Source organism: Giraffa tippelskirchi, chromosome 2, assembly GCF_054371585.1.
Source record: "Giraffa tippelskirchi isolate mGirTip1 chromosome 2, T2T-mGirTip1v1.2.pri, whole genome shotgun sequence".
Lineage (NCBI taxonomy): Eukaryota > Metazoa > Chordata > Mammalia > Artiodactyla > Giraffidae > Giraffa > Giraffa tippelskirchi.
The window spans coordinates 148,294,393-148,319,506 of record NC_137276.1 but is presented as its reverse complement, the minus strand read 5'-3'; the positions used below and the strand labels follow the sequence as shown (position 1 = coordinate 148,319,506).

General features: G+C 41.0%; 1 protein-coding gene across 7 annotated transcripts in view; it reads right to left on the bottom strand.

Moving 5' to 3' along the window:
* USP13 (ubiquitin specific peptidase 13) overlaps positions 1-25,114 on the bottom strand; it is a 130,986-nt gene that overhangs the window by 86,343 nt on the left and 19,529 nt on the right. For all 7 annotated transcript variants that reach the window (XM_081571043.1, XM_081571044.1, XM_081571040.1 and 4 more), the window contains exons 2-4: positions 18,574-18,699; positions 10,416-10,476; positions 1,176-1,297 (exon numbers count right to left, since the gene is read on the bottom strand). In XM_081571043.1, the coding sequence (XP_081427169.1) occupies positions 1,176-1,297; positions 10,416-10,476; positions 18,574-18,699 (309 nt within the window). The remainder of the gene's footprint in view (positions 1-1,175; positions 1,298-10,415; positions 10,477-18,573; positions 18,700-25,114) is intronic.

Genomic DNA, 25,114 nt, shown 5'->3' with positions numbered 1-25,114 from the left:
TAATTTAATTCTGTACGCGTTGCTAAAAGCTATGCACTTGGTTCTTTTGTAATAAAAGGGGTATGCTAGATCAAATAATTAGAGGAAAGAGCTACAATAGCTAATACACAAATTTTTCAGTTCTGTGGTCTTATGTTTAGGTATAAAGTAGGTCAGAGGCAAAATTGGCTGAATGGTGGAAACCTCACCCCTAATGCCATGGGAATCCTGAGCACAAATGTGCCCTCTTGGCAGGGGCACGTGAGCAGGGGGGGGGCTATAGACAGAGTCATACGGGAAGAATCAGGGACCTAGAGACTTAGCTTTGGTTTTAGCAAAACTTGAGGAGGGAAAAAATTAGCTGGAATGTCTAATTCTGCTATCTGTGGCCAAACTCTGAGAAGTCAGGACGCAACAGAGTAGAAAAGAGGAAAAGAAAGAGAAAGAACACAAAAAAGGATGAGGCAGTGGAGACAATACAGGAAATGAGGGAAGAGTAGGGAAATGGTCTGGGCCCCAGAGAACTCAGGAATCGAAGTAAAACAGAAACTGGCTTCCTCGTACCACCACCACCACCCTGCCCCCAGCTTTAAGCTGTTCAGGAAGATGAAAGCTGCTTCACAAAACAGAAAGGAAAGGGAAAAAACTCACCATTAAATCTCAATTCTAAAACCTAGAAAGCAGTCTCTGTCCTAAAAGAACACACTCCCACAAAACTCCTGGAGACCTGTGATTTCTAAACACTTGGTTATTTTCAAACTCGTGTTGCTATTGTTTCTCAGTGGAACTCTTATATTTCCCAAACAAAATTATACATGGAAGGCCAACATGCAGAAGGGAGAAAAATCGTAGGCATCCCTCTAAAGGGGAGGCAGTCCCTCTCCTGCACATCTCAGGGGCACAGGTTGAAAATCTAAGCAAGAGACTGTGATTCACAGGTGGCAAGAAGCCAGCCCACGTGGAGGAGGCCAGCCAGCAGCAGCAGAGGGCATGCGGCCCAGTGTTACTGCAAGGGACCCTGAGGGGCCCTCTTCACAGACGAGGAGCAACCTGCTCCTGTTTCTGCTCATGCTCCTCTTCCTCTCTCACTCACCCTGCCTTCCCCACCGCCCAGCACACACACACCTGACACACGCACACACACCTGACACAGAGAGTCACGCGCATCTAGCTAGCAGCCGTGCACACTCACTGACCAGGGCTGGTAACTCCTCAATATTTGGTAGGGCTATTTCATAGTGGTCTGGGAATATAACAAGTTTGGCTTCATCTTCATATTCATAATCGTCGCTATTTAAATCGTCATCAGTATCTAGATCTGAGGAGAAAACAAAAACAAAGAACAAGAAGTGAAGAAAGAACATAGCACACCAGGGCAGCATTCACTGGGAAAGCCGGAAGCTCACAGGGCTGACAATCCAGCCAGCCTCCTGCCCCAAGCCAGGACTCGGAGGCCTCTCCGTCCTCCTTAAGTTGTACACATTTGTCTACTAGGAACAGATGGACAAAGAAGACTGAGTCACATCATAAAGCTTTATACTTAAAGCAGTCATTTGCACTAGATGTTCAATTCTTACAGATGTTGAAAGGAAGAGGTTGGTCATTATGACTTGTCAGGTACCTGGCTCCTGACTTCACAAGAATAGGGTGGAATATTTCTCCTAACACAACAGAAGAAGGTACATGGATTTGAGAGTAGATAAGCCCAGCTTCAACTCTGGCTCCAAAATTAATGTTTCTTTGGTCAAGTCACAAACTCTCTAAGCCTTAGCTTCCTCATTCATAGAATGGAGATAATAAAACTTATCTCACACAGTTTATATGGAGAAAAAATAAATTATAAACAAGAGACCTGGCACCGAATAATTCTTACCATTTACTGGTGACCTATTTTAACATAAAATCTCAATTTCCCTCCCTCTGTCTCTCTCTTTCCCACCCTCCCCCTCCCCACTAAGAGTTGTTGAGATACTAAGCCAGAGGGGGGAACCCTATAATCTAAGTAGTTCTGTTGTCCTCAGGTCGAGGAGGATTTTCAGTAGAAGTCTGGCCTGGTATCTATCAAGTCATCACCTCTTTGCTTGGCTAGTCTCTGGGAAAGGTTAGGCAAAGGCTCAAGGAAATGTCCTGTCACAATATTTTCATGGACATTTCAGCCTTGCATTCACATGGATGCCAGAAACCCCAGATCATGTTTGTATATTTAGACATTTGGAACTATGGTGACAAAGAGCTCTCAAGCCATCTTCCACTCATACACACACAAACAGGTACACAAATGCGGGCTCTGTAAACAGGAGAAAGTTATTTTACTAGATGAAGCAGCCAGCTGAGAACCAAGGGATCTAGATTCTGTTACTACCTTGTTGTTTGCCTCAAAAGCCTCAACCTGGTAACTTTTTATGTACAGATCTGCTCTTAAATTCTCAAAGGGAGAGCAATTTTAAGTGGAAAGTGAGAAACAGCTGGAACACAAGTCTACACATTTTAATAAAAGGTTCTAAATAACAAGAATGGGAAATGCCAAAATAAATAACATTGTTAGGTAGCCATAAGAGGTTGTTTTCGCAAAAAACAATGTCAAAGAAGAGTCTAAGAGTTTAAGAACTAGAGGCTTTTAAAGAAAATAATTCAAACAAAGACAGACATCCTATGTCATAAAAATAAGAATGTTCCAGTATCTAATTTTTAAAAATTAGAACCTAAATGTTCAATGAGAATGGTGTTTAACTCACTAGAATATTACTTAAATGATATTTTTTTAGACTGTGTAGAAACATGGAAATGTTTATGCCATGTTAATGCTAAAATTATAAAGTTCATCTTCACTGAAAAGACAACTTTATACTAGTTATATTCATAGACAAAAATTGGAAGGAAATCTGAACAAATGAAAACAATGAATGGGGAAATCTGTGGCAGTTCAGTGAGCTAGGACTCCACACTTCACTACCGAGGGCACAGGTTTGATCCCTGGCCAGGGAACTAAGATCCCACAAGCTGCATAGCAAGGCCAAAAAAGAGAAAAGAACAAGGGGATGAACTTGATTCTTAAATTCTTCTTTATTATATTGTGCATAATAATTTTGAATAACCAAAGTATAAATTTTTGGTTTTGTGTATAGATTCAGCTCATATAACACATAATCCAAATGTTTTTGATTCCAGAGAAAACATACACAATTCATAATGCTAATTTAAATCTTACCTGGCCAAAAATAGTGATAAACTAAGTCCAAAAAAAATCCCACCCTGATGTTGACTAGCTACATAAGCCTGGGCAAGTTCTTTCCGAGTTCAAATTCCTCAAGAGGAGACTATGGACAATATTAGCTACCCAGAACGACTGTTGAGAGAATTAAAAAAGATAAGGTTTTAAGGCACCTGGTTAGGATCTGGTAGGGGTGAGGGGCTCCACAAAATAGCTGCCATCACTCCCACCATCACCCTCACCATCATCGTCCTCTCTTCTCCACACTACTAATAACTAACATAAGCACAAGTGCCCTCCCTTCCCTTTGGCTGACAGCTCCAAAGCAATGCTGAAGTCAGTTTCAGGAGGACCAGGATATCATGGGGGATCTTCTACGTGATCCAAATGTGGAGAAGATATAAACTTCAGATGCTTCTAGATGGTAAGCTCTAAGCACAGGAAGTGAGTCTTATTCACCTTCAAATCCCTAGTCCCAGCACAATGCCCAGCACACACCACACACTCCACAAACGTCTGGAAAGGAGACTTTTGGAAGTTAACAACACCAGCATGTTAAAGACAAAAGCAAAGCTAGAGCATCCAAAGTGCTGTTTCAGTTTGGGGTTTTTTTACATTGGTAACTGATGTCTGTTAAAAAAGCAAGACTGGTGTCATGCAAAAAAGCAGAGCTTTGTACTGGAGTGGCTTGCCATTCCCTTCTCCAGGGGATCTTCCTGACCCAGTGATCAAACTCTGGTCTCCTGCATTGCAGGCGGATTCTTTACCGTCTGAGCCACCAGGGAAACCCACATTCAGCAGAGGTAACCTACACTCTGAATCTAACTGGCAAAGTTTAAGTTTCCCCTGAATATCCATGACCCTTTGATTCTAAATATAAATCTACAATCTCTAAATTTTTCTAACTGGAGTTTCACCAGCCCAAAATATCTAGGTTAAGGAACCTACAGGGTAACTAAGGGCTAGGGGCCAGCAGAAAAAGGACCCCCAACCTCTTCCAAACAGTTACTGGGACAATGAACTGGTAATTCCTGGATGGGCTCTTTCTCTAAGTTAAAAAACAAATTTTATTTTATAATATGCCTTCTTGAACTCTACCTCAGTGATGTGCTCAGATCCCTGAGAAGTAGCTGGGACCACAGCCATCCTAAGAAGTCACTACGAAGCGGCACAGCAGAGGAAAGGATCTCTAAATCAAGCCAGGGCTCTGAAGCCCGGCTCAGGGTTCTCTCAGCCTGACTGTAACAAATTAACTAACATTAATTTGTTAATCTGTGTGCTGGAATTGAGCAGCCTGCTGCATCAGTGCTGGGAAATCTGACCAACTGCGAGCCCTCCCATGAGGGTATGGGGCAGCTCCTTGAGCCCAGACCCTGCTCTATGACCTACTCAGAAGGAAAGGACAAAACAAGGAGTTTCCTTGAAACGTCTGGTCGTTATAGGTGCAGATAAGTTTCCTGAGCAGGCTGGTTGCAGGAACTTTCTGCAGCTGCTCTGTTTTCCACCTATTCCTTATCAAGTATGAATGTCAAGGTTAAAGGCAAAAAGGTGGGATGTAAGCTCTCTGAGGTTTAGCAGTAGCTTTTCAACATCCCAGTCTTCAGACACAGAAGAGCTGACTCATTTACTCCTATTTGTGAAAGTTGTGGGGGGAGGAAGGTAGGGGAGTCAATAGAAATGTGAACATTTAACCCTGTTTTGTGTTAGTCACTCAGTTGTGTCCAACTCTTTGAGACCCCATGGACTGTAGCCCGCCAGGCTCCTCTGTCCATGGGATTCTCCAGGCAGGAATACTGGAGTGGGTTGCCATTTCCTCCTCCAGGGGATCTTCCCAACCAAGGAATCCAACCAAGGTCTCCCGCACTGAAGCCAGATTCTTTATCATCTGAGCCACCAGGGAAGCCCTAACACTGTTGTGTGACATATCAAAGAGATGATCTTTTTAATTAAATTTACTACCAGTAATTTACATGACTACACATTTGTAACTTTAATGTAAAGAATATTTGAGATGAGATGAGAATCCCATCATGAGTCCTGGGGTATTTCTGTGAAGATCCTGGACTCCCTTCCACTTCCTCTTCTCTCCTTCCATCCCATAAAACAGTAAGTTTTCTATCAGCCAACTCCCAAAATTCACAATCTTTCACATTGTTGTAAATTATCTCTGTCAAAGACAGCCTAATAGTGCCCCTTTCTAGCTTAAAAACATGAATACAGAGCTACCCACTTCTCAGTTCACAGAGCCCTTTAGCTTCCCAGGAATTTTTGCACAGTGACCCTAAACCAAAAGACATGCCCAATATTCTATTTATTTAGTATAACTTAATTCCTAAAGGAAACCAGTCCTGGGTGTTCATTGGAAGGACTGATGTTGAAGCTGAAACTCCAATACTTTGGCCACCTCATGCAAAGAGTTGACTCATTGGAAAAGACCCTGATGCTGGGAAGGATTAGGGGCAGGAGGAGAAGGGGATGACAGAGGATGAGATGTCTGGATGGCATCACTGACTCGATGGACATGGGTTTGGGTAAACTCCGGGAGTTGGTGATGGACAGGGAGGCCTGGCGTGCTGCAATTCATGGGGTCGCAAAGAGTCGGACACGACTGAGCGACTAACTGAACTGAATAACTATTTAATAACTTAATAACTATAACAAATACCTTAATAACTATTTATGTTCTAACAAGTTAGCAGGCATTTGAAAAAATAATACAGATAAGCTGAAAGGAAATAAATGTTTTATTTCCCTCTTAAATAACCATTAATCCCTGACCAAAGGGATGTGTGCACCTGGAAGGCATGGCAGAACTTCTCTTTGAATCAGACTGGACACTGCCTCCCTTATTTTCCATTCTACATTTATTTTCACATGGTACTTGCCTTTTTACCATAGAAACCACTAAAAACAGACTGCTTCACAAAGAGATAAAGTCACTGAAAGGAACATAGGATACTCTAATAGCAAGACTGCATCAAGCTACTCATTCATGTAATGTTCAAGCATCACTGTGTTCCCTTAAAGAGTTAAAATATCCTGTGATTTACCTGTGAGTTTGTTGTGGAAACCTGGAGTGTCTCAGGACACAGTTTGGGAACCAAAGTGTTAGTGGCTCCCCACCACCTACACAAATAAAATCTAAAAGCACGGCATATGTCTAAACTATTACTGGAGGAATACACAACATACATAAGGATGTACAAACAGAAACTATTTGTCTCTGGATAACTAAGTGGCTGGGACATAGGGAAGGTAGAAAAACTTACTTTTTGTTACGGAAGCTCTTAAAACTTTTCCATTTTAAGCTTTGTTAATGTGTTACGTATTTCAAATAATATTTTTAAAATCCTAAATTTAAATTTCTCTCCTAAGAGAAGCACAAAATTTCTCTGATTCAAAAATTACCAATAAGTGTCACTGTTGATTCTAAAAAGAGTCACCGGCAAAAGTGAGAACTGAGGGATGGATCCTTAACTAGGATTTCATTTAGATGACTATCGAGGTAATCAGGAGAGAGTTAACTTGAATGTAGGGGCAGAATGGGGCTCAGGAGACTTGGGTAAGCATTCAGCACTAGCTAATGGCTTCAGTTTCCCTTATAAAATCAACATGAAGGTCACAACTGAATGATTCAGTGCTTTCAATGTCAGTATTGAGCGAACAGGAAAGGAGTTAGTCATAAAGTCATTAAGTGAAAGGGGATAAAAATCCTCTATCCAGGAGAAATCATTAGTCATCTACATGTGTTTTGGGAAGGGGATGAAGGTTCATCATAACTACATTTCAATAGCAGTGAAAAGGTACTTTCTAGTCAAAAAAACAAAGAGGCTGCAAGCGAGTTCTGAGCTTGTTTCCTTTTCTTGAAGAAAAAACCCAATGTCCCTTTTTAGGGAAGGAAATTGTGGCAGAGGCTACATGCTGCTTCCCAGTATTCGTTCTCTCCTTCTTTTTTTAATCTTTATTTATTTATTTGGCTATGCTGGGTCTTAGTTGTAGCATGCAGGATCTTTAGGTGCAGCATGCAAACTCTCAGGTGTGGGATGTAAGATCTAGTTCCCTAACCAGGTATCAAACCCCAGTCCCCTGCATTGGAACCATGGAGTCTTAGCCACTGGACCACCAGGGAAGTCCCTACTCTCCCCTTCTTCCTTAGTAACAGACTTTACTCAGTGAAGCCAGTTAATAGACTTTGCTTTCCAGCCTCCTATGCAGCACACAGCATAGGCATGTGACCAATTTCTGACCAGAGAAGTATAAACTAAAGTGTGGCATGGGGATCTGTGAGAACACTGACAAAAGGAAAATGAATAAACTGGGAGATTAGATTCTTCTGTCCCTTCCCCTTTTTCTTCCCTGCTTTCCAGAATGGGGATGTGATGGCTGGAATTCCAGCAGCTATTCTGAACCATGAAGTGACGATGAGGTTAGAAATTACAGACCAGGATGGAGGGTGAAACAGAAATATGGGAAGAACCTAGAATCTGATGAATATGAGGGCATCACATCAGCCTGGATTTGCCGTTTCCCAACATCCTCTACATGAAATAAAAGAAATTAACATCTACCTCATTTAAATTCACCAATATTTTATAATTCCTGTTAAATAAACCAGAGGTAAGCCTAATACAGGGTTACCCAGGTGGCTCAGTGGTAAAGAATCCACCTGTCAATGCAGGAGACGCAGGAGACATGGGTTTGACCCCTGAGTCAGGAAGATCCCTCGGAGGAAGAAATGGCAACCCACTCCAGTATTCTTGCCTAGGAAATCCCATGAACAGAGGATCTTGGAGGACTACAGTCCATGGGGTTGCAAATAGTCGGACATGACGGGAGCACAGCACAAGTCTAATACAGTCCTTCACTAAAATTAATTTACAGGCCACACCACCTTTAAAACAGAGCTATGATCAGTGTGGCAAAAGTATGGTGGCTGCTACTGGGAGCTACGAAGCACCAGTTGAGGCTTTAAGTCAGGGCTTGTGAAACATAATTCTTACTAATATAAGGTAGTGAAGTATCTGCGTATAAAATCATAGAAAGAACTGGGGCCTAGGGCAAGTCCCAGAGTACCAATGGCATTCAAATTTAAGTTTTTAAAAAACTAGTACAATCCAAATAGAACATTTTTGCTGGATTATGAGTTTCTGGCTTTCTAAGATATGAAATGTTGAGAGAACACAGAAAGCAGCCCATAGAAAAAGTCTCACTGAAATGAAAGGGTGGGCTAGTGCTCCCAGGAAGCAATGGAGGGGTCCACACAGTATGAACCACAAAACCTCAATGCTTACCTTTGGATTATTTTTTAAAAAGTTACTTGACAACATCCTCTACCACCAATATGATAATTAGAAAAATCAAACTGCAAGGTCTTTTGAGTAAAACACACAAAGGTTAAAGGACAAGAGGTCAGCTAACTCCTTTACTCAACCAAAGAAAATAATGAAAAACAATAGCAGCAGATCAAGATGTTTAAGAATGCCATGCTGATGTCATTTAATTCAGAAGAAGTTTGTTATCATTAGCAGTGCAAGGGAGCCGAAGGCTTATAACCAAAACATCAAAATGCATTCAATCATTTCGGCTTTCAGGCTCATTCTAAGCTTCTCCAAGTCTAGTTGGTTAACCTGGGTTGTGGTCCAAAGCCATGCCGAGCAGTGGGAAAGATTGGCCAGTGTGGGAAGACCAACTGCAGATAAGCCTCATAAAAAAAACCATGGGCTGAAAATATGGAGAGAAGACAGCAAGAGTGGACCCAGTGCAGAGTAACAGAAAACCCAACCATGAAGGAAACTCAGCTCCAAGACATCCAATGGCTTTACTTTTCAAATAATCAATGTGTCTTTTTGTTACAGAAAAAGAATTTAAACACAAATAAGCAAAAAGATGAAAACTAATGTCACCTCAATTTCACCACCAGGAAGGAGTTACAGATTAACAATTTGGAGCACATTTTGCCAGATACTACTAGACTCTCAGTTATATATGTATATGAGTAGGTATGTACACACATATATATACATACATACATATACACATATATATGTAAGTACATACATATATATACACATATACATGCATTTATGTATACACATAGAGATACACATACACACATATGCATATATATGTATAATTTTTTTAACCAAAATAAAATTACAACATGCAAACAATTTTGAAATTCCTTCCAAACAATAATCCTAGGCATTTCCAGACACAAACTTGCCTGGTCAAAAATTATCAAGCCATTTTTTCTTCCAGGAAAACCATACAGGAAGTTTAATATGAAATATGATCATGATTACATGAGATAGAAGCCAGTCCTCACTTGTATGAGCAAAACTGGCTCTTCTGAATGAGGGAGACAGAAAATCACTATTAGGTAAACATCACATTGTTACAGGCAAGATCCACTAATGGATGATAAAATTAGTGAACAAAAATTTGAAGAGAAACAAGTATTAGTATCATCTCCAGGTATCACTTTCAAAATATTTATTAACTATACCTTAAGCTCACAGTGGAAAAACCCAGCAGACACCACCTTAACAAGTGATCAAGGTTAAACATCACCAGCATGACAGTTCAGCTTCATGTGCTCCCTGATGGCAGGCCCTGAAGAGGGCCCATCACCTCTGAGGAATTCTGGCCAAAAATGCATGACCTCAGGCTTACCGTGAAGTCACATGATAAATCCAAATTGAGGTACAGTCCACAAAATAACTGGCCAGTACTCTTCAAAAGTGTTACAATTATTAAAGATTAAAAAAGTCTACAGAACTATCACAGATTAGACATGATTAAGGAAACATGACAACCAAATGTAATGTGGGATACTGGAGCAACAACAACAGCAAAAACAATATTAGAAACAAATAGTGAAATACAAATAAAGTCTGTAGTTTGGCTAATACTAAAAAAAAAAACAAAAAACCTGTCCCTTCTTTAAAGGCGGCGAAAAAGGAAACCAGGAGCAGAAGCACAATTTCTCTCCAGGCACTATCAGCCTAATTGCTTCAAAACACTAACCCTACAAGTGTGCTGGAAGCATCCTTCACCACAGGTAAACACAAAGTGGAGACAGACCATCTCGAGTGAAATTGGTTCCTCTCATCTTTAAACTGTAGAGCAGTAAACAGCCAGTTGCTCCAAATCAAACACGTGCAGTCACCCATACACACACACACACACTCACACAGAGAAAACTGTTGACAACTATTTACATTACCTAAAAAAATCTTGGAATTCCTCCTTTTGGGTAAAGCACCACCAGATGCGCCTCTTAACTTCTGAAAAGAAAATGAGAGATTGTTAAAATGCAGCCTCTGGGACAGATGATTGGGAGTGGGGGCAGCATCTCACAAGTTCTTAGTTTTCATAAAAAGGCCAAGAGGAAATAGTCAATCTGGACTAGAGATTCCAGGATAAACAGGAACTTGACCCATGTCCATGAAGGGAGGGGGAAGGCAATGCTACTGTTCCACCTGATTATGCTTTCACCAAATTATCAAGAAAGTACCTCTGGAAAGGGAAGTGAAGCCAGGGGTCAGGGTGAAGTGGACACTTCAAGTGGGCAAGTGTTCCCAGAGGCTGGAGTCCATGCCCGAGGCCAGAGCATCCCTGGGGGGAAGGTGGCTCCAGGAGGGAGGCTCTTGTTCCCCTGCTAGCCACTAAGCCCCTGTGCTTGGTCCTCAGTGTGCACAACTGCTGTTGGAAAGAGTTCATAAGTATCAATCAAGAGCTGCTGATATTCTGGTCATAATAAGCCCCAATTAACCTCCCCAAACATTTTTGGAGCTCCCACTGTGACTGTTCACCACCCTAAGCTCCGTCTATTTTCTACCTCTGGTAGAAGTCCCCTGCAGCAGTGAAACTGCTATCAGGTGGTTCTGCGAAAGAAGTCATTCATTACCCGTCTGATACTCGCACACAATGCTTTACTCTCAAAGAGGCTACTAAAATGTTTGCCTCAAATGACCAAAACTATATTTCCACATGCATGTTCTTCTCGTTACTAGAAAAGAGCACATTTCGAACACACAGCAGTTGTGTGGGTCAAACCCCAGCATCCTTTCAAGCAGCCACACGTTAAGGCAGCACCAAGGCCCTGCTGCTTCTTCAGTTCACCCTCCTATCACTATTAGAGGCTTCCCAGGTGGCTCAGTGGTAAAGAATCCACCTGCCAATGCAGGAGACATGAGTTCAATCCCTGGGTTGGGAAGATCTCCTGGAGAAGAAAATGGCAACCCACTCCAGTATTCTTGCCTGGAGAATTCCACAGACAGAGGAGCCTGGCGGGCTACAGTCCATGGGGTCACAAAGAGTTGGACACGACTGAGCAGCAGCAGCAGCAGCAGCCTATCAGTCTTAACTCTTCTTTCCCGCATTTCATTATTTGGCATTGAAAGTGGACTCATCTTTGTGATTCTCCCAATAAATTTTTATAGCTTCTACTATAAGTTTATAGTTCCCATTTCAGGAAAGTAAAATTATTGAACTCTTTAGCTCAAAAGAGTGTGGAGAGAAAGGAGGAAAGGAGCTGCAGGGAGACCTGCTGGACTGTGAGGCTCTCCCTGAATGTGAGAGTCACACCTCAGACTCAGATTAGGTCTGATTCCATTCAGGAAAAAAAAAGACCTTCCTTCCAAAGACCATCACCTCTGTGCCTGCATCAGTCACCACTAGAAATTGACAGGGCTTGAGAAACTAGACTTCTTCAGTCCACAGATCTGACTGCCAGGCTCTGTGCTGGAGTTCAGGCTGCAAAGTAAGTGAAGACATGCTCCATCCCTTGAGGAGCTCACCAGCATCAGAGGGGAGCATGAGTGCAAACAAACAGCACAACAGATTCCAGTGTTAAGAGAGGTAAGGATGACATCATAAGGAAGAAATGATGGTTCTTCTGGGGACGGAGGGGGTGGGCAGGGCTGGTGCCGTAAGAAGAGCAGCAGGCCTGGTGGATAGCAGCTACAGGGCAATTATGCTGGTTGATTGGTTGGTTGGGTGGGTGGATGGATAAAACATGGATGGGTAGGGGGATGATGGATAGATATATAGATATGCTGACCACAGGGAGTACAACAGGTATAAAAGGAATAGGGATAGAAGGAGGGCATCCCCCAACACAGAAAACAGCATGCACAAAGGCCTGAAATCATGGTGTGTTCCAGGAAGGAGAAGGGGTTTGCTATATCTAGGGCAACAGAGCTGATGCAGTAAGAGGGAAGGTTGGAAAGGTCACAGGGGTCAGCTCATGGAATGCCTTGTAATCAAATACAGAAGAGTTTGGACTTCATCCTGCAACAAAGAGAAAGACCTTCGAGATTTAAGCTTCAGTGTGCCACAGATGCACACTGGCTGAAAAGATCACTCTGAGTGCAGCATGCAGACTGGGGGGCCACTGAAGACAGCACATGTGAAGGAAGGAAGGCAAGTCAGGAAGCTACAGCACTAGCCCTTTTAAGGCATAACAAGTACTCGGACAAGAACAGCAGGGATGAAGAGGACAGGAAGGAATTTGGGGCTGTTTGGAATGCCCGAATAACTGGACTTGATCACCAGCCTGCCATGGTATGAGAGCAGAATCAAAGGATGTCTAAGCCTCTAGAATTCAAGATAAAGAACACGGTGAGAAAGTGGATAATTCATTCAGTGTGAGAGCAACAAGCTTGAAGTACCTATGAGGCATTTGAGTAGAGGAGGCCGGGTCAAAGTCAGATGGTCAGACCTTCAGCTCTGGAGGGACACTGATTGAGAAGTCATCAGCTCAGACATAGTGGCTAAACAAGGGTGTGGATGGCCCTGATGAGGATGAGCAAATGCCAGTATTTCCTAGGATGTAGGAACAAAGAAATGAAATGATGCCAGCAAAAGTGAGAAGGGTACTCTGACAGGGGAGAAAACCCAGCAGAGTATGGTGCCAAAGAAAGCAGAGGAGGAGAAGTTCCAAAAGAAAAACAAGTTTAAAGACTCAAAAACTCAAGGCTAAAACATATCTACCAACTCTGGCAACTAAAAGGTCACTGACAACCTTGGCAGTTTTAGCTGCTTCACAGGAAGGTTAACTGAACAGCAGTGTTGAACTTAAAGCGGGCTGTATTGAGACGGTGAGAGCAGAAATTTTAAAGCTTCAGTTGAAGGATGGGATGACTGAAGCAGGACTCAACTTAGAGTTCTGAGGCGTGCTCCTTTTTAAGGTGTGAGAAAAAAGACAGAAGAGGGAGATGCTGGAAATGTCAGAGGGAGTGGAGTGAATGGAGTTTCTGAAGTAGGAGGAAACGGGACCACGAGGACAGCAAGGACACAGCTTTCTGCTGAGCTGGGAGGAAACAAAAGGAGGACCACTGCAAATGAGCTCCCAGGAGGTGAGGCAGGAGCTCAGGGTTTCTGTCCAGGGCCCCTGTTTTCTCTGGAAAGCACAGGTTTGATCCTTTTTGGAGCATGACGAGGGAGGCACAGGTAAAGTCTTGCAGGAAGCATCCACTGGCACAGAAGAAGGAACAGGCTAGATGTTCTGGGCAGTGAGAGGGCCCAGCAGAAGGGGAAAGGCCAGGAATCTGACACGGTCCCCAACCGCAAGGCAGTGCACGTGGGCAGTACACCCACGGAAGCAGAGGATGACACCCCTGGACAGACCGGGGGTGCAGTGGGGGAGGGGGGCTCCGGAGGACAGTAAGGAGGCAAGACACCAGGATGAGGGTCAGTTGAGGGTAGTGGTGATAAGAGAATGTTTAAAGTCACAGATGCTGAGAAGCAGGCTAAACAGATTAAAACAGGAATAAATGAGTGAAATGGCTAAAATGAGAGAGAACTGTGGTCAGAGAGTGAAACATTAAACTTAAAATTTCAGAGGCAGAGGTAATTGCATTCTATAATTCTGCCACTAGCTTTATGACCTGGGGCAAGTTATTTCAAGTCTCTGGGCCTCAGCTTCATTTTTTTTTTTCAGTGTCCTAAAACTTGATTACTTTATGTTAAGACAGATGATACAACATGAACTTCATCAGAATTGCTATGCCTCGCCTAACAGGAGTAGTGAATGGAAATCATATAGTGTCAGGCCAGTGTTAGAATACTTTAAAGCTTAACCATTCAGTTTATGACCTGTCTGACCTCCTGGTCTTTTTTCTTCCTCTTCTCCCCACTGTCCAACTGGGGGATCTCTCCTTTGTCCAAAACTTAAACAGAGAACATATTAGGTAGGCTAGGGTGAGAGATGTGATGAACTTCAAATCAGCATTGACTATGGAAGATCAAAGATAGTTTATAAACCATTAGGACTAAGGTGAAAATTGAACAGTATTGCTAAACATAAAATTAAAATTCAAAAATTAATAACATCTCCAAACAACATGGATAACCAATTTAAATACATTAAAAGGTAAAAGACAACAGTAATAATAGTTACAAAAATTATGTTGTTGTTGTTTAGTCACTAGGCCATGTCTGACTCTTTGCAACCTCATCGACTATAGCCCACTAAGCTCCTCTGTTCATGGGATTTCCCAGGCAAGAAAGAATACTAGAGTGGATTGCTATTTCCTTCTCCAGGGGATCTTTCTGACCCAGGGATCAAACCCACATCTGCTGCACTGGTAGGCAGATTCTTTACCAATGAGGCACCAGGGAAGCCCATAGAAATTATAGGATAGATACCTTAAAAAAAATCTAATAAGGGCTCCCCTGGTGGTCCAATGGTTAAAGAATCCGCCTTTCAATGCAGGGGACATCAGTTAGACCCTTGATCTAGGAAAATCCCACAGGCCTCAGGGCAATTAAGTCCGTGGCAGGTGGCAATTAAGAGCCATAACTACTAAGCCTGTACTCTAGAACCCAGGAGCTACAACTACTGAGCCCACAAGCAGCAACTACTGAAGCTCTGAAACTAGAGAGTAGCCCCCACTCGCTGAAACGAGAGAAAAGCCCTCGCAGCAACTGAAGACCCAGTATAGCTGAGAGGGTAACAGCAGGAAGGCCAGGGGTCTCCAAATGGAGGAAATAGGCTGCAAGTGTCAGACATTTTTATCTTTCTTAAGTGGCAGGAGGAAACAGACTAGCGATATTTTTTCCCTTCTCTATACAAATTTAAATGAGGTTTCTCTTAAAATACTGTGTTGCCATAATGACACCTGATTTCACCTGATTAACTATTCTCAAACCTCGAGTTAACCCACCCATTCTTCTTATGGAAATGTTTGTCTTCAGCTATGTTAATATACTATGTATTTACCCCAAACTCTATCTTCAAGTCGGTTCCGAGGCTCAGAACCACTTGACAAACCAGTATGTTATACTCAGACATTGTTCCCCTAATCTGTGTAAACAAAACAATTTGTATGGTAATCTGCCCTTCTACAAGATTCAAGTCAATCGTTTTATGACCCAGGATGACTCATCTGGTGCCAAGATTATCTCAAAATATATTTTATGGATGAGGGGCCTGGTGTCATTCTGAGTTTTAAGACATTCCTTTCTTTCATTAACAAACTTCTAGTGACTATATAACATCCAGCTGAAGACTAGCAGAGGGGCACTCTTTCTGCCCCCTTCTGGTGCCTATGTCAGAAGCTTTCTATTTCTCCTTTACACTTTAATAAAACTTTATCACACAAAAGCTCTGAGCAATCAAGCCTCGTCTCTGGCCCCGGATTGAATTCTCCTCCAGAGGCCAAGAATCCTGGCTGTCTTTTCACGGTCCAGCAACAACCTTTCATAGCCAAAAATAAACATTTTTTTAAACAATCTAATAAAACAAAAGTTTCTTTATTGAAAATTATAAAACATTACTGAAGGACATAAAAGAGACCTGAATCAATAGAGGGTATGCCATGTTGAACAGTCAGTCAGTATTGGTGAAGTACCTACTATGTGCTGGGCACTGTTACATGCTGAGGACTCAGAGGTGAACAAAACAGACCAGACTCCCTGACCTCATGGAGCTTAGAAAATGATATACACTATAGATCAATCTACAAATTCAATGTGGTTGTGATCAAAATCTCAACAGTATTTTTTAACTAGATGAACTGATTCCAAAATCCATGTGGAAAAATAAACGTTCAAATCCAGGAAATTTCTAGGAAAAAAATGAACATGGAAAAAGTGCTCATACTCCTAGATATCAAGACTGGAGGCATCAAGACAGGGACACAAATAAGAGCAACATAACAGAACTGAGCGACTCCAAGCTGACACAAATGTGAATAGCAAGTTTAAATATTTTTTAAAATGGCAGTATAAGTCATTGAAAAAGGCTGCACTTCTCCAATAATGGTGGGACAATTGGTCATCAATATAGGAAAAAAAGCAGATTCCCACACTTGACACAAATATAAAAATAGATGATAGATGATTTAAAGATCATCTATAATGTCAGAACATCTATAATGTCAGAACATCTATAATGTCAGAACATTAAAACATTCACAATCTCTCTCTCCCTCTGTGTCTTTTACCCTCTCTCTCTCTCTCTCTCAAACACACACACACTTCTTTTTTAAAAAGTATTAGAAGAAATATCATTATGACCTTGAGTTGGGAAACAATTTCTTAAGCAAGATAGAAAAAGCACAACTCATAAGAGAAAAGTTTAATAAACCTAACTACATCAAAATTCAAAACCAGTTCTATAGGACTTTCCTGGCTGTCCAGTGGTTAAGACTCTGCGCTTCCAATGCAGGGGGGCAAGGGTTTGATCTCTGGCCAGGGAACTAAGATCCCACATGCTGAGCTATGCAGCAAGAAAAAAAACAAACAATTAAAAAAATAAAACCTTCTGTTCTACAAAATAATTCATAAAGTAAAAAGATAAGCCACAGAACATAAGAAAAGTGTGTCTATAACAGAGAAAATTTTGGTATCCAGGATGTAAAAAGAACTAATTAAACTTTAAAAAAAAAAGATAAACCCATAGAGAATAGGCTGAAAATATGAATAAGTAAGTCAGGGAGCAGAAAAGGAGAATGGCCAACAAAAGGAATGAAAAGACATTTCTACCCTCATAGGAGGAAATGCTAAATATTTAAATGCCACTTTACAACCATCCCATTAGCAAACATCAAAACTCTGACCAGGCATTGGTGAGGTTGTGGGGGAAACAGACACGCATAATCAGAGCAAACCGGAATGTGCATTGGTGCAACCACTGAGGAGGGATTCAGCAATGTCCAGTAGAAATGAAGATAACATGCATGAGCCAACACTGCCACTTGTAGATCTATTTCTGAAAGAATCTTGCACGTGTTCCCCCAGGAGAAATGTGTAAAAATACTCATTTGTACAATGTCTACAGAAGCAAAAAAAAAAAAAAAAAAGGGAAACAATCTAAATGTCTTCAAATGGGAGAACAGAGTAGTAAGTGAGAAGGTACTCATACAATGGAACACCAAGCAACTACTGAAGTGAGTGGGAGAAGGTGAGGGTGGGACGTTCTGAGAGAATAGCATTGAAACATGTATATTATCATATGTGAAACAGAACACCATTCCAGGTTCGATGCATGAGACAAATGCTCAGGGCTGGGGCAATGGGATGACCCAGAGGGATGGGATGGGGAGGTAGGTGGGAGGGGGTTTCAGGATGGGGAACACATGTAAACCCATGGCTGATTCATGTCAATGTATGGCAAAAACCACTACAATATTGTAAAGTGATTAGCCCCCAACTAAAATAAATAAATTATTTTTAAAAAATAAAATATAGGTGCATATTAAAAAAAAAAAAAATGGAACACCAAGCAACTACTGAAGTGAGTGAGGTATACCAGATGCATGAGAGCTCACTGAAGGGAAAAATTCCAGGCAGAATTAGGGGTAACAGTATGATACTATTTATCTACATCTTTAAAACACATAACGTCATACTGCATATTGTTCATGAATACCCACACTTAAATAAAATATAATGGCATTCATGGGAACGAGAAACAGCAAGTTCACAACAGTGTTGACTTCTGCGGAGGGAGGGAACCGAAAGGGACTTGCAATTGTAAGGGAAAAAAAGCTCTTTCCCTCACTAAGAAAAAAAAATTGAAGCAAAAATATCCAATTTCTTTTATTTTTGATTTTTGTACCCATGAGCGTTTCTGGCATTATTCTCTGTACTTTGCTGTACTTTTTGACTTGATTTTTTTTTTTTTTTTTTTACTATCGGCCAACTCATGTCTTTAACAACTCTGAACAGAACATTACAAGAAGAAAAATATAAAACTGGTTAAGCTAAGGTTTGCGGAGTCTATGAATGTCTGCCAACAGTGCTACTTTTGTTTCCCATCATCCAAGAGAATGAGAAGTCATGTGGGCATAGTAAAACCTCCTTGTGATGAACCCCACTAAGACAATGTTGCAGGGAAGACGTCAAGGCCGGTTCCCCCAAAGTGTGTATCTCACCTCGCGCACATGTCTTTTCAGGTGCATGTAGACACTCTGTCCAGTTTTTCGAAAGTGTCTTTCCACGTGTTCCCTTCCAAAGGCCAAAAATGTATTCATGCATACATAGAGTCCACCTTCAGAATTCTAGAAGAGACAGGTTACAACGTTAGTCCAGTAGTCTAGACAGAGAAGCAGAGAAGGGGAAGGAAGGCAAACAATGACAAATGGAGACAAAGTCTGGCAAAAGGCCACCTGCAGTGACCTCAAGGGCTCACAGCCACTTACACAGCTCCTGCCTCAACCCTGGGTCCCCGGTGCTCTCTGACAGCAGAGGAGTCTCACTGGGGAATAAACATGCCTGCCTGACTCTCCAAACCTGGGTAAGGGGTGATCAGGGATAGAAGAAAGCTGGCAGCTGATCCCATGAACATCATTCCATATAATAATGCTTTTTAAAATTTTATTGAAGTATGTGCTTAGTCACTCGGTCGTGTCCGACTCTTTGCAACCCTATGGACTATAGCCTGCCAGGCTCCTCTGCCCCTGGGATTTTCCAGACAAGAATATAAGAGTGGGTTCCCATGTCTCCTCCTCCAGGCAATCTTCCCAAGCCCAGGGATCGAACCCATGCCTCTTTTATCTCCTGCATTGGCAGTCGGCTTCTTTACCACTAGCGCCACCTGGAAAGCCCCTTTCTGTTGAAGTATAGTTGATTTACAATGTTGTGTTAATTTCTACTGTACAGCAAAGTGATTCAGTTATACATATTTTTTCTTATTCTTTTCCATTACAATTTATCACAAGATATTGATTATAGTTCCCTGTGCCATACAGTAGGACCTTTTGTCTATCCATCCTATATACAATAGTTTGCATCTGCTAATCCCAAACTCCCAATCCATCCCTCCCCTAGCCCCCACACTTAGCAACCACAAGTCCGTTCTCTTTACAAACACCATCAATTCAATAGTTCATCATCATTCTCCCTCACTGGTCAGTGCAAGTCTCCAGGAACATAAAGTTCTATATCCTTTTAGCAGGACAGGATGCTTCAAAGATATTGTCCCCTTCCTTCAGTGATGCATGATATTTGATGGTGCCCATTAATAAATTATAACAATTCAATAAACAAATAATAAAATAAGTAAATAATAAAGAATGGAGTCCTCACATTTTATTGAATACCTGATATGTGTCAAGTGCTTTGCACTTATTATTTCTAATCCCAAAAATATTGCAAACTGCTTAGTATTATTTCTATTTATAGTTTAAGAAAAACTAAACACAAGTGACTTGTCCAAGTTCATACAACTTGGAAGTGTCAGAGTTAAATTTGAATCTATTTCTCTTTTATCCCTCTCTGCCATACTTCAGATATTATTTAATTATGAAGATACAGCTATAATGAACAGGCAAGGATATTGTTCACATTTGAGATATTTGATTTTTTTATCCCACCTTTTCTCTCCTTTTGCTTAATGTGCTTCTCTGTAAACTTCTATAAAGTTAGTCATCCTTTCCTCAATGAAAATGGATTTTTATTACTATCTTATGAGTTTCACCATCCAAATAATTCTTTAAAAGACAAAAATTTTAAACACCTGCTAGAATTGCCAACAAACATCTATCAGCATTCCTTACAATGAATTTTGGTAGAACACAAATTGCAATATCAAAACAGACATTGATACACTTACAAATATATGAAAAATAATTTTTAAAGTTCCAATAACCCAAGATTGTTTATTTTTTTAAATTTCAAATAAAATTTTCCAACATTGTATCTATGGTTTATAAGCCAGACATAAAGAAGCCTTGTCACAAAAAGAACATTATAACAACATTAGTTCAAACATGTGCCTGTTATTGCAACATTTACAGTGTGTAAGGAAAGGAAAAGAAAGTCACAAAGAAAGAAGTAAAATGGCCTAAATTTGTTGATGACATTATTGTCTGCATGGAAAATCCTAAGGAATCTACAGTCTACTAAATAACTAATAAAACTAGTAAGTGAATTTAATTTCACAGGTCATGGGATACAGGTCAATAGACAAAAATCAATTGCAATTTTATAGCCTGGCAAAGAATACCTACAAGTGAAATTTTTAAAACTTGACTGTAAAATACCATCCAAAAAACTCAGAATTATATAGCTTGTGCTTCTGGTTAACTTTTTTCCTTTAAATGACATCACTGGAATAGAATAGAAAAGTTCTTCAACTAGAGGCAACACATTGCATTCACCTGATCAACAGGTAAATATTTTCAAAAGATTTTTTTAAATAACTGTTTACTTATTTAAACAGATTCTTTTGCATAGTCATAATCCTTAAGAAAATGTATTGCACCATTATAATGGCAAGTTATTCATTAAGCCGATTAAATTGAGCATTCCATAGTGTGATTTAAAAAAAAAAAACACGTCCATTCTCTTCCAATAAAATGTAGTTCAATCAGAAAGTTTTCAAACCAGAAGATATAATCGGGGAAATATTAGGTTTGAAACCAGAGGTCCTGAACTACCACTAAATAGCTCCATGATCTCAACAGAGTTTGTCAGATAGTCTCTGAGAGTCAGTATGTTCCTCAATAAACATACCTCTAGCAATAATTCCCACCTCACAGGGCTTCGTAATTTCAAAAGGGAAGAAACACTCACTGTGCTATAAGTCATTATGTAAATATTGATAATTATTTATTACGAGTTAAAAGTTCTATGTGCTACATGTATCTCCTATTATCACAATTATTTTCTACTTGGGGGAAAAGCAGAAGGAAGAAAAAGGTCAGTCTAACAGCTACACAGGCTGGGGATAACAAATATTAATTTGTCATAAAATGTATGAGGCAGCTAGTGGGAGAACCAAGAAATTAGCAGGCAGGAGAAGAAAAACATTCAAGTACAGCATTTTTCTTAAGAAAAATATAGAATAGCTATATAATGCAAGATTATGTAATCTCTATATAATCATAAAGCCTTTACTAACTTCATTGCCAAGAATTTTTTACTTATTAAGGAATTTGATAAAAATTTAATATACCAAACATCCAATATTAAATCTTTGGAGTCACTTGATACTGTCACAAAGTCCATAATTAAAGAGAAAAATGCTTTAGCATAGACAACCCCACATAGGGAAGGATTCTATTCTAAACACCCAAGGGCATCTTCCATTCCACATATATGCTGGCCTCTGAAACGGCCTATGGCCCTCACTAGAGGCTCTGAGCTGGAAGCACTGCCCCGGGAATCTGCCAGTAGTTCTAAAAGTTAAGACACACTAACATAGAAAACCCTTTAAAAGCTACTCATATAGAACAAACACCTTAGTTTAACCCATCTAGTGATCTACACTTTCTTCTCTCTTATCTCATTAATGTCTGTTTATACAAGAAGGTCCTGCATGATTTCTTGGCTGCACTACTGGCCACGTGAAGACAAGTCCTATAGAGTCTTTTTGGGGCAGTTATCTTAGTAACGGTGAGGACGGTCAATGAGAGGAAGAGGGTGAGGGTTTGAACACTGTTAAGAGTCAGTTAGCTTAGATCCACATCTTATACCAAATACTATAATGAGGTCCAGATAGATCCAAGACATAAGCATCTAAAAAACTAGAAAAGAGCAGACTAATATATTTATCCTACTTATGAAAGAGAAAATAATTCCTGGCCAAGAAAATACATAGTATCAAAAGAGAAGAAACAGTTGAGTATAACAATGTAAACACTAATGAACAAGTTTTGTACTGCAAAATATAATGAAACAGGAAACTCAACAATAACAGAATGGGGAAAGATGTAAAGTATAATGAAGAAAAGCTTATAGCCAAACTATATAAAAAGTGATAAAATTACAAGATGTCAACATTCAGGTTTAGCTTGGTAAGAACTTGCTGCCATTTGTTTAAGGTCATTTAGTTTTAACTGTAAGAAAATATTAAATTCAAATCATATTTCCACTACCTCCTGAAGGAAGTATGTTATAACAATCCCAAGGCAATCATATGCCTACTAAACTGACAAATAGTATTAAAATCACACAGCCTGAAGCCACAAAGAAAACCTGTATATCTCCTCCCACAATATAAACCGGTTTCACTCTTCTAGGGAGCAATAAACTGTGACCTTTGACACAGTATTTCTCCTTTGCTATGACTTCAGGAACTCGAGAGGAAAAATAACTAATTTGTACAAAAATATTCACAGATGAACTATTTACGATAGGAAAACAGCCCCCAAATAGAGGAACTAAGAACCTGAGACATATAAACACAACAAATACTGTAACGTTATTTAAAATGACAAATATATGAATTATGTGTAATGTGTACAGCAAACATGTATAGAATTGCATGTAATGTACATCAGAAAATAATATTGATGGAACACATGCTGATGACAAGGAAGAAAAGGAAGGGGGAAGGGAGGTTGTAGGCTGACAAAAACCTGAAATGAAACCAGAACAGATCAAAGGTTTTATATTTAAGTTCTTGACTTGGGGGTCCTCAGCCTTACCTCTCATTACTTTTGTGCTTGGTGTAGAGAGGTGTTTCTCATACTACTGTCACGAAGGGCCAGGCTATATTGTTTTGTTCTGTTTTGTGTTTTGTTGCGCTTCTATTCATTAAGGAAAGGTAAGAGGTTCCAGTGGTCCCACTGCGCATGGCTAGTTCTCACCTTCAGCCAGGTGTGAACCGAAATGTTTAAGCACCACGAAACTCAAATAGGTCTATATCCTGACTAATCCACTGCTGGTGCACTTGGAAGTGGCCACAATGGCAAGCTGCTCTAGAAATTTCCAAATGCTTACTCTCAATGTTCGTGCTTATCTCATGGCACCAGTCAGCTGACCACAGTTCAAGTAGCATTGCTCTAGAGTGAGGTGAACTGCCCAGTGCTGAGTGTCTCACTGTCAGGAAAGCATCTCTTCAAGGACCTCCAGGGACACCAGGCAAGGCCTCAAGCCTGCAGAGCACCCCACGTCAAAACCAGGGAATTCCCTGGCAGTCCAGCGGTTAGGACTCCACACTTTCACTGCCAAGGGCCCAGGTTCAATCCCTGGTCGGGACACTAAGATCCCACAAGTCACAGTCCCACACCCATCCAGCAGTCCACCCTGCCAGCCACTGACCATGACCGATTCTCACATTCCTCTGCTCGACCCCATGCCAACGGTCCTTAATTCCAAATCCACTTTCTTTTCACAACTGTTGGCATCTTCTTCACTGAAATCTGTAGCAGGGAGAACCCTCACTTCCTTCACTTGGGGCCACCACATTCAGAAGCTCAATCACTCATGCATTTGCTCCTTGAGGGAAGGAAAATTGTATGACACTCATTACGGAATTGCAAAGACAGTACCTGAGCAGTACAGAGCAGGACTGAACCAACATTTACGGAGGGAATGGGACGTTTTGCGTGGTTATTTGTCATTCAGTTACATAGCTTAGTCTCTCTCTCAAACCAGCCCTCAGTGCCCTTCTGACCAGGATTTGAAATACATCGCAGCTCAGACTCCACTTCAAGTCTTTTGGCGTAACTGAGCAATGTGAGCGCACGCTCAGTCACTCAGCAGTGTCCACAGTAGACTCCATGGACTGTAGCCCGCAAGGCTCCTTTGTCCATAAAGAGTAAGAATCATCAAAGAAAACCGATGGCTGAGCACAGAAAAACAGCCTGAGGCACCAGCATGAATATTCACTTTTCAGGTTTGTTTGGCTACAGTCACCCTCTTTGCAGCATGGACACCAGACCTGCTGTGTCCCAGCTCTCCTGCCTTCCATAACCAAGCTGCCTCACAGGGTTCTTCAAGGTAACAGTGCCATCTCCACAACCCCATCCCTTCCAGAGGCCAGCCAGCCCAAAATGGCCAGAGTGTGCGTCTCTGCATTTTCTTAGCTAAAGCAGATTCTAATTATCGTTTACATGATGCACTGAACAGAAACTTGGCCAAGAGGCTAGACTTGATTTAGAAACCTGAAATTGCAGGGAAGTCAAGAAATATCACTCAGGGCTTCTCCAAGGCTCCCTAAGAATTCCCTCTGACAACTTTTCCCACCCCACGATCAAACCCTAAGAGAGAGACGCCACATTAGAAGCCCAGGCAATGTCTGTGCCCCATCTTCAACACATTTCAATACAGATACAAGAGATACAGAGCCATTCACTTATGACTTTACATTAGATGATCCAGCGTACTATTCAGAAGTAACATCAAAGTCGCCTTGTTTTACATCACCTGCCATTTAAAAGAATATTAAAACACTGGGGGAATATAAAGGTCAAGGTTGCAAGACGTGCAGAGGAGCAAGTGAACAATCCTTTTAAATAAAAATACACCACATTGTCAATCACTAGGTGTTCAGAGAACTTTGTTTACAACGGTGTGTACTTGGAGACCAGCCTCCGCTGGAAGTCAGGAAGGGAGAGGGAGCCTGTGTGGGCCACATACTCTGGAAACAGAGTCCCACGTAACCCTTGTTTGTATAACATCAGAACAGTGTGGAAAACAAGCGGTCATTGCCCCAAAGAGAAACATGATGTAGGTAGACAGAGTCAC